We start from the raw sequence: 16782 nt of genomic DNA, 5'->3' as shown, positions 1-16782 counted from the left end.
ACTCACAAGTTGGCCTAAATGCCCCAAAGGAACTAGATCTTGACTAATTTTGGAAGCTAAGCAGAGTCAACCCTGGTTAGCACTTGGATGTAATACTGTCAATGAATACCTGGTGCTATGTAGGCTATCCTTCAGACAAAGGAGCTGGCAAAACCACATCTGAGTATGCCTTGCCTTAAAAAATCCTATGAAATTCATATGGTCTCCATAAGTCAACAGGCAACTGGAAAGCACACATACACACACTGAAAAGTTTCCCATGTGTACAAAAATGAGATCCAGCAGGGTTTCAGGAGTAATCACTTGTTATGAGTAGACCTACATCTAATAATTCCTTCTCACAAGTGGAGTTTGGACATAGCTTAGAAAAATGAACACAATGAAAACAGAAAGACATGCTTTAATACATGACTGGATTCTCACATGCACATTTGATGTGGTAAAGCCACTGCCACTGTTTTCACCTTGTCAGTTTCACATGGCAAATATTTCTTATGAGTTCCTCCCCCCAAACGTGGTGACAGCTAGTAGTTACCACGTCTATTTGCAAGCTTTCCCTCTGATTTAGTAAATACCAGCTGTCACTATAGGAGAGCACATTGCTAAGGATTATTTCACCATGTGAAAGTGACAAGGTAAAATTATTTTGCGATTGCCACCTCAAAAGGCAAACTTGGCAATCAGACCTATGTGGTTTTACAACCAAGCAAACCTATTCCTATAAATCTTCACTCCCCTTATAGATTTGGTTTTTTTCCCCCAGACTCTTCTAAAGGAAAATACATAGATAGATAGCATTATTATTTTAGTATATTTGAGGTCCTTTCACAAGGGAGTTTGAGAAAAAGAAAGGGAAAAAAAACCAAATAACAAAACAAAACAAACAAAAACAATGGTTCCCTGTAAAGTTTTCAGAATGTCTTCATGAGAATTAGTGCTCAATTTCACCCCCTTTTCATCAGCTCTAGATCAGCATCTTACAGAATAGCCTCAATAAAAACCAGAACTGTTGACAAAGTAAAGGCACCCATTTGATTAATTCATCAGTCTTTGAAACTAATTAATCAATGAAACTTAAATATACCTACATGATATCAAAATGTCAACATGGGTGTCTTTTTGAGATACTGAAGGAAGCATAAGATAACAAGCAATTTAATTAACAAAAGTTATCTCAGATAGGAATTCTTTAATTTCTTCTTCTTCTCATTTTATATTAGAAGCAAAAATAGACTCCAAAAAATTAGACAGGCATGCCCTTAACACTCAGCCCCATTAATTAATATTTGCCTCCACCAATGCTGCTATGACTGAATCAATTAAAACTCTGCTTGATTTCTCAACTGATTAAAGGAATAAATGTTTGCAGCTCTCGATATAAAACAGAAGACAGAAACAAAGTGATGGGCAAAATGAGTGTGTAATAACACATTCTATATATAACACAGTTTTATATAACTCTACTCTAATGTGACATGTGAGCATAAGATTATGGATATAGGATTGCACCCTATTCCAGTTTAAAAGGAGACATAGCTGTTGTGTTGCTAAGAGATTTGTAGTTTTGGTATCTTTTAAAAATACTAATGCTAATCAGGAGTTCAAGTATTTTATCCACAAATACCTCATACAATCACCCTTTTGTTGATTTGCCCCCAATGGATACAAGCTACAGGGAAAAAGATTCCACCTCAACATTCAGAGGAACTTCCTGACAGTAAGGGTTGTTCAACAGTGGGACACTCTTTCTCAGAGTGTAGTGGAGTCTCCTTCCTTGGAGGTCTTTAAGCAGAGACTGGATGGCCATCTGTCGGGGATGCTTTGATTGAGAGTTCCTGCATGGCATAATGGGGTTGGACTGGATGGCTCTTGTGGTCTCTTCCAACTTTATGATTCTATGATTCTTTGTAGCTTTGAAAAATGTTTCAAACAGCCCAGTTCACACTACATAGTAAATTGTCTCCAAGCCAGTTTAATCAAACTAGATAGATAGATTCTGATATTGCTATTTTTAAACCATTTCCACACTGGACTTCAAATTATACTCTTTCCAAATGCACATTTCAGTCTATAAGACAAGAATACCACCAACTTAGATTGTTCAGGGATTAAATCAGTTCCTGAAATATTTCTTTGTACCTTAGCAATATGTCAGCTGAAAACACTGAACCTGCACCCTCCTTAAAACATTTTCTTATATCTTTGACACTGTAAAATTTGGGGTGGGATTTTTTTTTAAAATGACATTTGTTGTCTATTCTGAGAAGTGTTTAGGCTGCAGAGTGTGATAAAACTCCTTAAGTAAATAATAAATTGTTTTGGTTGTACAACTACTTTAAAGATACAATTCTGACAAGTTCAAGCCAGTACAATTTGTATGTTGGATAATTATGTGCTTGCCAAAGGATCATTCAGCCAAATGGGATCAGACCTAGTCCTGCCATTAGATGCAGTGATGTGAACACCTCTGGTTGCAGATGTTGGGGACGGGAGTGGATTGCAGCAGCTGCTAGGCTGTACCATGAGTAAACAGGAGCCAAATGCTAGAGTATAGGAGCTATGTGTGCCACATGGCCTCAGATGTGGTAGAAGATGGAACTCTTCACAATTAGATGCCAAACCTTTTTCTTAATTAATGTGCTTTCAAATTCTTCTTAATTCAATAGCATTTAAATATAATACCTTGTTTAATTTTGTTTTGCTAATTTGGGGTGGGATTTGTGCGTGTGTGTGTCTGTGTGTTTTCCTTTTCTCCTTTAAGTAAAGGCAATGCACCTTGAATCCCAGTTTTCAGAGAAAGTCAGAGCATAAATCAGAAACATGAATAAATGAAAGAATGTCTAAAAGACATTCTCCTGCCATGGTGTTGAAGTAAGTTTCAGCTATACCATGAACAAGGTTATGCAGAGAAGCCAATTTATTTTAAATATAAATCCATTTCTTACATTGGTCTATTATTCACTTATTTTTATTACAAATTTACTCATATGAAGAAGAAATTCCTCATAGTAGAACATCAAAGTACACTGTTCATAGTATATTGAATTAAGGAAATGGACCACCAACTAGGCTGATGGGATGAGGGTAAGGGGAGGGCAAAATCAATCAAGACATTTTGCTTTCAACTGGCTCACTCATCCAAGTGAAACTACATAGTATCCAAATCTAGCCAGGTTACTGTAGTACACAAGTGGGGGGGGGGATTGCTGGCAGGGAAGTATCAAAGCAAACAACTACCAATTTGCTTGGGACACAACTGCCACACACTGGAGCCCTGGAGTAAAGACATTCCATAGTGAGATGGGTGTCTCTACAAGTTAATTCATTTTGTATGCCACTCAGTGCTTTTGATCCCTCAACTCAGTACCTGGTAAATGTGTAGGAGTACATGAAGATACATTCACATAGTCCTTAAGACATAATTTTGTGCCAACTATATTTGCTCATCCACATGACCAGGAAACCTGCAGGGTTCCCAACAATATGAAAGGCCACACATATGTAGTTGTATATAAATAGAACTGCATTGTTTTCACATTACTGCTAAATGTATAGGACAGGGATGGGGAACGTCTGGTTCTCCAGGTCTTGCTAAACTACAACTCTCATCAGCCCTCAACACTGGCTATGGGTTAAAGGAAGATGCAGTACAACATCCAAAGAACAAGACCTTTCCCATCCTAGCATAGAATTTGAGGGCCTGCGGGCACAATCCTTCCCTCCCCTCCCCCTTCCCCTGACTTGTCATGAGTTCATGATCAACAGAGTGATCATTTCCATTTTATGATTTTGTAACAAAAAAACTCAACCTAGCAGTTCAAAAGCATGCAAATGCAAGTAAGTAGGCACCACTTCAGTGGGAAGGTAACAGCGTTCAGTGTAGTCATGCTGGACACATGACCACCGGAGTAATCCTTGGACAATTCTGGCTCTTCAGCTTCGTAACGGAGATGAGCACCACTCCTACAGTCCGTTACGACTAGACATTCACGTCAAGGGACTACCTTTACCTGTACCTTTAACAAAAAACTCCTTGGTTCAAATATAAGACACACCCTTACTTGTTTTTTTTTTTTAAATAATCCACAAACCTTGAGATCAAAGGATACATAGATCCTGTAATCTGAATCATTTGAGCTTGTCCTCCCAGTGCCTGACAATGGGTACCTCAATGACACATTCATAGCTCTGGTTAAAAGATCCAGACATATTCAGAAAACCTGTTCAAAAGCAATTTACATGGCAACATTCGCATCACACGTGAACTTCCTTCCTACTGACATTTAGTGCTCTTAGAAAATTATAATACTCACTGACTCATGGTGAGTCAGTAAGTCCCCATGTGATGGGACCAAGCTATAAATATGATAATTACAATTTTTCTGGCAAGCCTTAGCTGCTAAGCGCTACATGATAGGCAGCATTGAGGAAAGGTGCTCGCCTTGAATTTTTACCCTTCATGCAACTAGCTATTAAGGCTGCAGGAGTCCTGCCAGAAAGAGATGGCAACCTAAAGATGATTGAAGCCATCACAGGAGTTACATAGATATCTGCATCCATACTTATCACCCCATAATTTGGATCCAAATATATACCATGCATGAACTTAAGGCAATGAATAAATTAATAAATATTTTTAAAGAGCAAACAAGCCCTATACTAAAAATAAATAAAATAAAAATAATTCTCTTTCCCAGTCTATTCTAATGTTAAATTTTCAATGATTAAGGTTAGACAATGCAAAACATCAAAATTCAAATGCACACTACACAGCTGTCATCTAATACCTCTAAAACCTCATAGCCCTTATTATCTGAGGTTAAATTATCTATGTATTGTTATCTTCAGTCACTCAACCAAAAAAAGGCTTTCATATGATTTTTCACTGCTATTTGCTGCTAATTGACACCAAAACCCAAATCACTAGGTTGCAAAAACTTTTCTGAATATTAATAAAACTGAATTTTAGCCCTCTGATAATTTTCATAGAGAAGAAGCAAAAATATTTCCACAGTTATATTTTAAACCAGATTCATTTCCCTAAATATTCCTCCATCGCATGGTTTATTTCTTTCTGTGAGAAAAATGGGATGAGGGTTGAGAAAGAAGCAGACATTTAGTCTGAAAATGCAAAAGAAATACACAATATATAATATCTCTCTCTCTCTCTCTCTCTCTCTCTCTCTCTCTCTATCTATATATATATATATATATATATATGAAGAAAAAATGATATGCTTTGCATATGTAAGAAAGGCCAGATAGAGGCTTGGTTCCTTCTCTGCCTTTCTTTTTGGGAAATACATCCAACAAGTCAATTCATCTTTCCTCAAAATAAAAGGCCTGAAATGACACACGGCTAAGAATCCACATGAAAAATGTTACTTACCCCAAGTTCATGTACAAAATGAAAACTACAGAAAGGGAATGTAAGTTAAAGGCAAAACAGAATACCATATACAAGTCTACATATGTCTGTTGTAGGTGAGGTACCATTGCATTGGTTAAATACAGCTACTTTGTAAAACACCTTAAAGAAAATTATCATCAACAGTTTAGTGATGTTAAATCTGTGATCTCTCTAAGAAGTAGGAGGAACAAAATTTTGCTCAAGAGCAACATATGGCACTAGGATTAAAACACTGAACTTCACGTAAAGACTACTTCATTTCGTTCCATTTGAAATTGTTATCAAGTGTTTATTCATAAACTAATTAAAAAAATACATGTGCTGGGATACATATGAGATCACAACCTGTCCCATCTTACAGTAATGTTGTATTTATGGATCTCTTGGCCTGTGCCGGCTAACCAAGAGGGCATAGGAATTGATACCACTTACATAGACTTACACAGTCTGTCATTTGGCCTTTGCAGGTACCAGTACATACATGGATCTCCACAACAGAGATTCTAGTTGAGTGAACAGTCCAAAATTGGCTACAGCAATTGTCAAACTAAGATATTTGGGCTGACTTATGACTATAAACCAACTCCACCACCTGGGCTCGGACAGAAAATTTCTACATGTCCCTCACTAATTAGTCCAATTAGTCACCCTGGCAGAAGGATGCCGTGAACAACAGAAACAACAAAATATATCATATGCATCTATTTTTCTCCCTGACCCATTTTTAATTTCATCTTAACCTTGGATTGTCTGTTAGATTTTGGTCATGATGGCTAACAATTTCACTGATTCATGACATTCTCCAGAGCAGTTTGAAGCATTGGGGGGGGGGGACCTGGGAATGCAGCCGAATGGTTCTGAACAAATCACAGCCTCTGGCCCTCAGCTAGAAAGGTCATCTGCACTGGGTGGGGGACAGACTTCCAGTATTATGGCTGAAAAGGAACATTGTTCCACCAAACACAGAAACACGTAGAACCTTTCAGCTAAGGTTCCACATATGCACAAGGCTTCAATTCTGTGCTCAGTTATGATGCTTAAGTCCCTGTTTATGAGAACAGGAGCTTATCTGTGTGCAGGATAGCACCTTAAGTGTTTGTAGGATGTTTACTCAAATCACCAGCTCTATAGCTGTTTCTCAGGTAATACAGCAACAAACCGACATATGCCACCAAATGTACATACCACAGAGAAGCATAGTCAATCCTTGCTGACTGTTTCCAGTATAGCTGTATGACATATGTTTCTAAACACCTGTTTTGTCCCATTTTAACTCTAAATCTAAAGACCAAAATCCCCGATAATGCATAAGGAGACCCTACAGTCTCTTCTGTTCTGGAGAACTGGACCCTGACGGTGAAAGAAATGCTACTGTGTATATAAAAATAGGAGCTACAATAAAATATTTTTGTATATATTTCAATAAGTTATTTTTACCAATCAATTATGGATCATATATCTCTGAACTCTTTATTGATTTGTCCACATCTATGGTGATCCTCTGAAAGATCATAATATTGATTTTTAATTCAAAAGTCCAGAAACATACAAATACATCCTTGGTTTTCATTTCTTTCTTTTTTTTTCTTTTTCTTAAAAAAAGGGAAGGGAAAGAACAAACAATCTTGTATTAAAGTCAGGGTGTGCTAATCTTGCCCCCTCCCCTCCCCAAAAGCCATGTAAACTGATCCATGGCTAAAAGGGGAATTTGGTGCCCTGCACTTTTCAACCAAGGTGATGGTGGGGAAAAGCAAACAAACACAAGATGGTCAGCTATGCATATCCAACATAAAAGAAAGGGATTACGTGATTCCTATGATCTCTTTGACATCCAGCCATAGGGGAACCTTGTTTTCTTTGTCTTTTCCACACAACCCAATGCCTCCTCTAGCACAACACATAGCATTAAAAGGCGAGCAAATTCTGTGCCTATTTCACTCAATCAGTTGGTTCCTGATAGCTGTAGAAGACAGAAAGGGAGGGAGGGGGAAAAGAAAAACAAACAAACAAACAAAGCAATCTCTAACTATGGAATCAGCACACCCTTTTGGTAACTTTCCCCGAAGCTGGAAATTCTTGTGCCAAGGCACTTCACCTTCCAAGAAAATGAAGCAAAGGCAGGTTGGGGAGGAAAAGGATATGGAAGGGAGCAGATCAACATTGTGTTTCATTGTGTATGGTTGTTAAATACAAATGCGATAGGAGAGGAGGATGGGAGGAGAGGAGGAGGTCTCAGAACTGACTGAATGTGGTCTGTTTTTCCAACACTTCGAGGTAGTCCGGCTCTGCATTTAGCTTTGCTTTTAGCTCCAGGTATTCGTTCCTGTTGGGCTCTACATAAACAGTGCTTGGTGGGGTATAGAGCACTGCCTCCCGGAGCCTACTGTCCCCTGGGCCGGGATGCAAATAGGGATGAGGGGGGCGTCTAAGGTCATAGTTAGGGGAGTAGGTGTAGGCAGTAGGGGGGAATTTAGGGTACTCAGGAAGGCTACTGCCCCCCAAGGTGGAAGAAGGATGTTTGTCGGGCTCCAAAATGCCCCTGTAAAAACAATCAGCATCTTGAACAGGGGAAAGTAACTCATCCCGAGGCTCGATGGTGCTCACACTGTACGTGGGGCTCCGGAGTGTCTCCTCTTGGACCCCTGGAGTCACTGGAGGCTGCCCCAAGGCTGGTGGGGGTGGTGGGGGTTGGGGTTGAAGGTGATGGTTGCTGTAGGTCACCTTGAGCTCATGAAGATCTTTGTAATCCTCGCCTGCATTGCCCTCTCTGGAGCGGTAGATTGGATTCTTGCACATGTGGCCTAAAGGGTGAGGGATGTACTCATAGACGTGTCCTGCAGGCGTTTTCACCTTAGGCAAAGCTGGAACACCTCCTCCTCCTCCTCCACGGTGAAGATGCTGTGGATGCTGCTGGTGATGGGCATGGGGGTGAGAATGGGGGGCTCCCCCACCCGTGTAGACACTGTACTGCATGTTGAAGGAGCTCACATCTGAGTTGTTGGTGCTGGCATGGTCTCCTTGGACTTTCTTCCTACGCTTCATAACCAGCACGAAGAGGCCTGCAGCCACAAATACAGACATGATAAAGACCAGCAGCAGGCTGAGGATCAGCACCGACAAAGGCACCGTGGAAGAAGAAGAGGAGGAAGAGCCACCAGAAGGCGATGCTGAGTCCTCCCCTTCCAAGGTGCTATTGAACTGCCCAGAGATGGAGAAGGGAGTGGTCCTTGATGGTCCCTGCATGGATGATGGAGTGGGTGTGGAAACAATGATGTCAGAGTAGTCTGGACATAGCAGCTCTGCTTTGATGTTCCTCATGTAATTCTCAGCAAATTTTTTAGGGGATTCACAGATTACCTGATCCACAAGGACTCCTGTGTTGAGTTGTTCAAGCCATAACTTCATGCCCACCACATCACATGTACAATCCCATGGATTCTCATGAAGATCTATCTGCAGCAGGGATTTCAGCTGGTCAAGCACCCCACTAACAGGAAGGTAGGAGAAATGGTTGCTCCTCAGATTTAATCTATAGAGAGTTAAGCCAGAAAAAATGCCCACGGGTAAAGATCTCAGCAGGTTGTTGTTGAGAAACAAGAGCTGTAAATTGGGTACAGGATCAAAAGTGCCTGACTCAATCTCCCGGATCACATTATATTGCAGAAAGAGGTACTGCAAACTCTGAAGTCCATAAAAAAGCTCTGGGTTCAGTTTCTCAATCCGGTTTCCATTCAGGTACAGCCTCCGCAAGTTAGTAAGATCCCCAAAGGCCCGGTCTTGAATGACTGAAATACGGTTATTGCCTAGGTGGAGCAAATCCAAGCCAGTAGCATCCAGGAAATCTGACCTGCGCACCAGGGCAATGTAGTTCTCAGTCAAATACATTTTCTTAGGGTTGTACGGCTTGGGTTGAAGTTCTGAGATACTCTCTATCTTCCTCTCTTGGCAGTTGACATTGAGGCCCAAATCAGAGATTTGAAGGTTGCAAGTGCAAGCTGTAGGACACTCCAAAGGCACCGGGGATTTGGTCTGGTAAGCAATGCTGGGTCCATAATTGCTGTATCCCAGATCCTTGGAGGGCAAACGGGAGGTGGGACGCACCCTGGACTTGTTGGGTTGGCGGGTCCCTTTGGGCTTTAAGGGTGGTTTGTAAACAGCAGAGGAAGATGTAGCCACTGAATTTACAGAGGCTGGTGTGGTATGAAAATACCCTGTGGTGCTAAGTGGTGTCTGTGGTCTCATCTCATAGTCTGAGATGAGTCTCCTTGGGCAAAGCTCCTGCTTGGAAACCTCATCCAAATCCCTCCCATGCAAGCGGAAAGGGGTTTCACAAACCACATCCCCTACCAGGGCTGAATAGGAGATGCTGTCCAACCAATCCTTGAGAGCTATTAGCTCACAGGAGCAGTTCCATGGGTTCTCCTCCAGCTGCAACTCCACAACCTTATCCATGTGCTGCAGGAGGCCCAGATAAGGTAGTAACTTCAACCGATTGCCCCTCAGATCGAGATGTGTCAAGGGCACAAATCGAAACAGATTGTTAGGCAATGAAGAGAGGAGGTTGTCATTCAGAATTAGCACCTGCAGCAGGTGTAGCTTGCTGAAAGTGTTGGGTTCGATAGCACTGATGTAATTGTAATCAACTTGGAGGTACTCCAAGCTCTCCAAGCCCACAAAAGTGTCATCCCTCAGTACTTCAAGCTTGTTGTTGTTCAAATGCAGCCTCCTCAAGCCTCTCAGTCCATGAAAGGCTCCTGTTTCAATGTCTTGGATGTCATTACCACCCAAATGCAAAATTGAGGCCCCGCTGTAATTGACAAACTGGTTGGGATAGAGTCTGTTGAGGAGATTGCCAAACAGCAGGAGATGGTAAACGGAGAATTTTGGAGGGCTAATCTCAGAGAGGTTGATGATCCCTCGGTTCTCACAGCTCACCGTCAAGATGCCATCCTTTTCCTCACAAGGGCATTTGTTGTCACAGATCTCCCCATAATATTCAATGCTCTCTGCCCACGCCAGGACTAGAGATGTTAAAGCGAAGGCTATGGTTTGCACCATCCAGATATGCATTTTCCTGTTGAGATCCTGCTCCAGAGTCACCGTAGAGCAGCAAGCATACATGTTATCTCCTGCGGAGAGCCAGAAGAGAGAGACAGAAACACCATCATGACAGTGTGAGGGATGAAGCCTAATCACAACAACACTAGAGGAGTCAAAACACACGGGAAAGGGCATGCTCAAAGAAATTCCATCCCCTTCTGGTTGCCAGAGTTTGGATGGAAAGATCATCAAGGAACTGCTGTTAAATAATGACTGCATCTTGGTTTGGTTTTTAAGAACATGTTCCTCAATTGTGAGTAGGTTCACACATCCAAACCGTTTCTATTTGTAAGCCTATGATTGCCTTTCAATCTCTTTCCTTTATTTTTTTCAGTCTGCTTTTCTCTGTCCCCACTCTACACACACACACACACACACACACACACAGCTCATAAATATACATAAAATGGCTGTCCGTTTAGTTACTTGGGTCTAATTTCAGAGAACAGAAGCACCATTTTACAAGGCTTTCAACCTCACCTATTACTCTCACACAGCCCCCCTCCCTTCCCTCTTTCTTTCTTTCTTTCTTTCTTTCTTTTCTCCTTTTTTTCAGAACCTTCTGAATGAACAGCGACCTGCAAAGGAAGGTCTTCCCCCATTTTTTTGCTCTCCTGCGAGGAGGTAAGGATTGATGTTTTTTTAAATACTGTACTATTCTTTGACATGCCATTGCAGGGGTCTAGAGAAAGAATGGTCCTATTTCTTTTACATGGCAGCAACATTAGTTATCTTTGTGCCAATCACCCCCATAACACACACACACACACACACACACACACACACACAGCGCAACAATTCAACGCCGAGAAATGGGTGAATCCATCTGAATATTTGATTCCCAAAACAGTTCTGCTTTACAAGCTTCTGCAAAAGAGCAACCAGCATTTAATACTAATGCTACGAATACGAATACTAATGCTAGAGAAGGGGATACCAAAAGTGCTGGAATTCTCCAGCCATGTAATTCGCTACACACATATATAGATACACACACAATGTATAATCCTGTGCATATATACATACACACACACACGCACACACACTATGTATAGTTCTGTGAATATAATATTCTTAGCCACGGAAGGACTAATGAGGGATCCCTATGAGAAGCAGCTCTTCTTTTCTTCCAAGAGTCATCCGCTCTGCTCGCCTTCTGGACTGGCAAATGGGTTCTTTTCGCAAGGGCACTGGCCCAAAAGGCAATCGTGCAAAACGGAGGTACTGGATCTCTCTCTCTCTCTCACACACACACACACACACACACACACACACACACACACAGAGCCCCTTTTTAAGCCACTCACCCCAAACCTGGACCTGAGGATTGTCCCCGCAGCCTCCGGCAGCCCTGCCTTAGCGCATTGCAAGGGAGGTAGCCAAAAAAGAGGGAGGGGGGTTCCCTTAGCATCGCTAAGTCCGGGAGCTCTAGACTTCCTTCCCCTTCCCTGCCAAGGCTCCCCAGCACCAGCTCTCCATCCCTGAAAGAGGAGTGTGTGTGTAGGGGGGGGATAGCCCCCATCCAGCCCCTCAAACCCTGCCTTTACAGATCCCCACCTCCTCCTCCTTCTCCCTCGAGAAACCCCAACCCGATCCCCTCCTATTCCTCCCTGCAAGGACCCTGGGAAGGGAGGCAGGAAGGAAGAAGCCCCTCAGCCCAAAGGCAGGCGCTTGAGAGGCTCAGGGCTCGCAAGCGGCGCTCTGGCACCGGAGCATTTTGCAGCAGAAGCCAGCCAGGTCTCGGGGCGAAGAAGTCCTTCCTCTCCATCGTCGGATCCAAATGATACCATTCATCCTCATCCTCATCTCACTCTGGCTGGAAGGAAGCAAGGAGGAGAGCCCCGCAATCCCCCTTCTTTTAACACAAATGCCCACCAGCCACCGACTGCCTCTTCCCCCGGAGAGAAACTTGACAGCTCACCCAATTGTGTGTGTGTGTGTGTGTGAGAGAGAGAGAGTGTGTGTGTGTACGTGTGTATCCTTTGGCTTTTATTTTTTTATTATTTGAAAGAAAGCTTTATTTCAGAGCTGGGGCAGGAGGCGAGGCGAATAAAGTTGGAGGGGGCACCCAGAGGCTGGGCTGCAAAGGCGAGAGAGAAAAGGAAGGCAGGGAGGCTGCAACGTGCCTTTGAAGCACACTCTCACACTCACACAGCTCTCTTCCCTCCCCACTGTCATCTCTTTCTCCATTTTTCGGGGGAGGGCATGAATATGATTTCCCCCCAGGACAGATTACCCCACTAAAGCACTAAAACAGAGGGCCCCCCTCCAAATTTCTCCTTGAAAAACCCAAGGGCTGGAAATCGGAAGGAAGGAGGGAACAAGGAGGACCACACACACACACACACATGGTGATCTCTGCTCTCCCCCCCCCTGCAAACCGCGCTTGCTACTTACTGAGGCTGAAATCTCCGGGGGCCCCGGCGCTGGTGCCTTGCAAGGCTGCCCACAAACGGGCGGTGGTATTGGGTCCCTTTTTTGGGGGGGGGGGTGTTGGTGTGGAAACCGCCCTGGCAAAAGGGGGAGAAGGGAAAAGGGAGGGGGGAGGGAGAGGGGAAAAGGGCAAGGGAGGGGAAGAGGGGGGAAGTGAAAGGAAGGAATGAAAAGGAAGGAAGGGGAGGGGAGGTTTGCCTACTGGCTTAGAAGCTCCCCCAACACACCACACACAACCCACCACACAACACACAATCCCTGGCTGGGTTAGAAGGGTCCCCCCCTCGAAAGAAGATGGAAACCACACACAGTGAAAAGGAGGGGCTGCCCTCCCGTTTGAGCACAGGGGGTCTTCCCCTTAAAACACCAAGAGAGGAGCGGAGAGGAGAGAGAGAGGAGGGAGGGAGGGAGGGGGCTGAAAGTGCCTTGGGGCTAGAGAGACCAGGATGATGAAAAGGGAGGGAGAAGAAGGGAAGAGAGAGAAGAAAGAAACGAAAGAGGGGAGAGAGAGGGGAAGGAGGGAAAGGATGGAGAGAGGCTCTCCCGAGGGGGGAGCTGGAGGAGGGGCTGTGTGGAGAGAGAGGAAAGAAAAGAGGGAAGCGCGGGGTGTTGTGTGCTCGGAGGACGGGCCGTAAGTATATTTGGGGGGGGGGGGGACTTGGCTGAGAAAGAGAGGGGTGGGGAAGGACTGGGGCAGAAAGGGGAAGGAACTGGGCGGATGCAAAGGAGAGGGATACTCGGGGGACGGGGGAGGGATGAAAGAGGCAGGAAGGGGGGGGGCTGTTGCTGGATCGGGTCAGAGGGGGGGGAGGGCAAACGGGGGGGGGGGATGGTGGGGGGAGGGAAGAGGCGCCAAGGGGGGGGGCGGAAGGGGTGGGAAGATGCGGGGGAAAGGCAGGAAGTGGGGGCGACGGCAAGCACCGGGGTGTCATTTGCGAGGAGAGAGAACAAAGCAGAGGAGGTGGAGGGGTGGGTTGGAAAAAAAAGGGGGGGGTAAATCTTGCTGCGGCTGCATGTTTTCTGAGGGGTGCAGGAAAGAGGGGGAAAGATGGGGGCTGTGTGTTGGGGGAGGTAGAAAGGGGTGCCCAGTCCCTTGCTGCCTGCAGTCACAGGATGGAAAGCTGCCACACAGTCTCCCCCCCCCATAAAACAACACCACACAAAACACAAAACACACAGATGCCGAGCAGGGCTGCTCTGTCTGTGGGTGGCTACTACTCACCGCTTGCCATTGGAAGAGGGGCAAACTTTGGCCGGGGTCCACGGCGGCGGGGAGCATCAAGGTTTCAAGGCGCAGCCTCCCCTTCTTCTTCCGCCTCCTCCTCTTCCTCAGAGCATCCCTCCTTGGCCTCCTTGTCCGCCGGGGGGAAGCCTTGGGGCCCAGAGCCCCGCGGGCGAGGAGGCCCTTCCCTTAAGCCTCCCGCTTTCTTCTCTCTCCTCCCGCGGGCTTCGGGAACATGGTAGTTACGGGCTGGGGGCCCGGCCGGGCCCCGCGAAGAAGAGGAGCCCGGCCGACGCGTCTTCCTCGCCGCCTCTGCCTCGCCTCCTCCTCCTCCTCCGCCTCCTCTGCCTCCCGAGGCCGCCGGCGTCCAGCTTCCTCCGCCTGGGGGCTCCAAGGGGGGCGCCCCGCCAGGCATAAACAAGGCAGCAACCCCCTTCCCCGAACAAATAGGGAGGGGATCCCCTCAGCCTCCCCCAAAGAGCCGGTTCTCCAGCGCCCCAGCGAGGAGAGGCTATCAAGGCGCTGCTGGCTGGGCCGGTGCGGCGCTTCCTCCGATGGGAAAGGAAAGGAAAGGAAAGGGGAGGAAAGAGGAGGGAGGGAGGAAGGAAGAAGAGGGAGGGCGCGGGAATGGGGAGGAGGAAAGACGAGAGGAAAGATGCACAAGGAGGAGTGAGGAGATTGGAGAGGAAAAGAGGGATGGAGGAGGACGGAGGACACAGCAAGGAGGAGGGCATGGGGCGCGGGAGGAGGCAGAAGAGGAGGGAGTGCAGGAGGAGGAGGGAGGGAAGGGAGAAAAGGTGGAGGGAAGGAGTGGGCAGGACGACGGAGCAGAGGATGGAGGAGGAGGGTGTGAGGGGGAGGAGGAAGAAACCGTAAAAAGGAAGAAAAAGAAACCGGGGGAAAAGGGGAGAAAAAGGAAGGAGGAGGAAGGAAAGGAAGGGGAGTGGGAGGGAGGGAGGAAAGAAGAAAGAATTGAGAGGTAGAAGGAGCAATGTAAAAAGAAGGACAAACAAAGGAAAAAAAAGAAGGATGGAAGAGAGGGAGGGAGGAGAGGAAGAGAAGGTATGGGAAAGGGGGGGGGGAGTGCAAAAAAAAAGGGAGAGGGGGAAAAGGGGGAAGGGGGGGCAGGGGAAAAGAGGGAAAAGAAACAGGATGTGGAGGGGAGGAGGGATTGGAGGCGGGCGAAGATGGAGGAGACGAGAGAGAGATGGGCGTCGCTGGGGATAGGAATAAGGAGGAGAGCCTGCCCCGGCGTGCCCGGAGCTCCACTGCCCGGGGCCCCGGGGTGTGCCCCCGTCGGGCGGGCGAGGAAGCCAAAGGGCCAGCGGGGGAGGGAGGCTTTGCGTGCTGTCCGCCGCAGCCCAGGCGGAGCCGCGCCAAGCGTACGGAAGAGGAACGGAGGGGAGGCAGGAGGGGGCGCAGGGCGCGGGGCCTGGGCAAGTAGGTGAAGGGGCTAAGGGGCCAGGCGCCGAATGGGCGGTCGTCCGGTGGGAAGGGGAGGAGGAGGGAGGCGGCGCGCAGGAGAAAAGGCCCGGGGGCCGGCGCGGGCGTATGCAGTGCCCGGCCTGCCCGGGCCTCTCCCGGGTGGGAGGCGGAGGGCGAGGGGAGGCACGGTGAAGAAAGAAAACGAAGACTGAGGGCAACGGCAACAAGGCAAGGCAACAAGGAAGGCGTAGACGGGGGCGGCAATCGGCTGGCGGCCCAAAGGCACGGCCAAAAAAACGAGGGGGATAGCAGGAAAGGATAGCAAATATGGAAAAGGGGGGACAAGGGGAGGGAGAAAAAAAAAAAAGAAAATCTAAGGAAACCAGTCGGCGGAGGGGGAAGGGGGGGGAGGGGATGGAGAAAGAACTTGGGAAGGAAAGTGTATGGATGACAGGGTTGGGGGCACCTGGGGGGGAAAGTGAGAACGAAGATGAGGGGCCGGGGGGAAGGGGGCGACACGGACTGGGACGAGAAGAGGAGGGCTGATGTGTTGGGAAAAGGCGGCTGGGTGACCGGGGAGGCGGGGCCGGGAAGGCAAGGGAACAGGGCACTGGAATAGGAAAGTGAAATGGGGAAAGGTAAGTGGTCATTGAGGGGGGGAGTAGGATGTTGAATGGAGGGGTCAGTGGACGGTGGAACGAAAGGGTTAATGTTTTTGCAGGAAGGGACATATGGGACTGTTTGGGGGGTTGTGGTGTGTTTTTGAACGATGTGTGTTGTTGGGTTGGGTGGGAAAGTAGTAAGTGGTTGTGGTTGTTTTGTGCTTGGGGTGTGGTGGTGGGGGGTGGGGTGGTTGGTAATTTTGGTGGCTGGGTGAAAAGTGTATGGAATGGCATGTGTTGGTGCAAGGTAAATTTGCATGGTCTCAGTAAGGTAACTTTGACTGTATAGTCTGATGGATATTGTACGAAAAAATGAAGTGGACTGTAATTGGTAATGTAAGTGAAGTTATGTTGAAGGGAAGGGACAAGACTTCCTTTTGTCTTTAATTTCTGGAATAAAAAAAAAAGCATTCTATTTTACCCATGAAGTTCTTGTCCTTATTCATTACTTATTTCTTTAATCTAAACTTACCTTAACATTCCCTTAACTTTTCCTTTTACTTTTCTTAACTCTCACTCTCCTCTCTACT

At 46.4% G+C, this 16782-nt stretch overlaps 1 protein-coding gene across 2 annotated transcripts; it reads right to left on the bottom strand.

The window, feature by feature from the left end:
- Positions 1-5596: 5596 nt before the first annotated feature.
- On the bottom strand, positions 5597-12926 carry SLITRK5 (SLIT and NTRK like family member 5). Of its 2 annotated transcripts, none has more exons than XM_042460961.1 (2): positions 12908-12926; positions 5597-10539 (listed from the first exon to the last, which is right to left on the bottom strand). In XM_042460961.1, the coding sequence occupies exon 2, from the start codon at positions 10529-10531 to the stop codon at positions 7643-7645; it is 2889 nt and encodes a 962-aa protein (XP_042316895.1). In that variant the 5' UTR covers positions 10532-10539; positions 12908-12926; the 3' UTR covers positions 5597-7642. The 2 variants fall into 2 exon arrangements, with proteins under 2 accessions (XP_042316895.1, XP_042316894.1); XM_042460960.1 differs by lacking the exon at positions 12908-12926 and adding an exon at positions 11818-11896.
- Positions 12927-16782: the final 3856 nt, after the last annotated feature.

Source organism: Sceloporus undulatus, chromosome 3, assembly GCF_019175285.1.
Source record: "Sceloporus undulatus isolate JIND9_A2432 ecotype Alabama chromosome 3, SceUnd_v1.1, whole genome shotgun sequence".
Classification (NCBI taxonomy): Eukaryota; Metazoa; Chordata; class Lepidosauria; order Squamata; family Phrynosomatidae; genus Sceloporus; species Sceloporus undulatus.
This window is presented reverse-complemented; position numbering and strand designations above follow the sequence as displayed.

Bases quoted from the DNA above. Each gene is read 5' to 3' on its own strand.
- SLITRK5 (XM_042460961.1), bottom strand. From the start codon at position 10,531: ATGTATGCTTGCTGCTCTACGGTGACTCTGGAGCAGGATCTCAACAGG.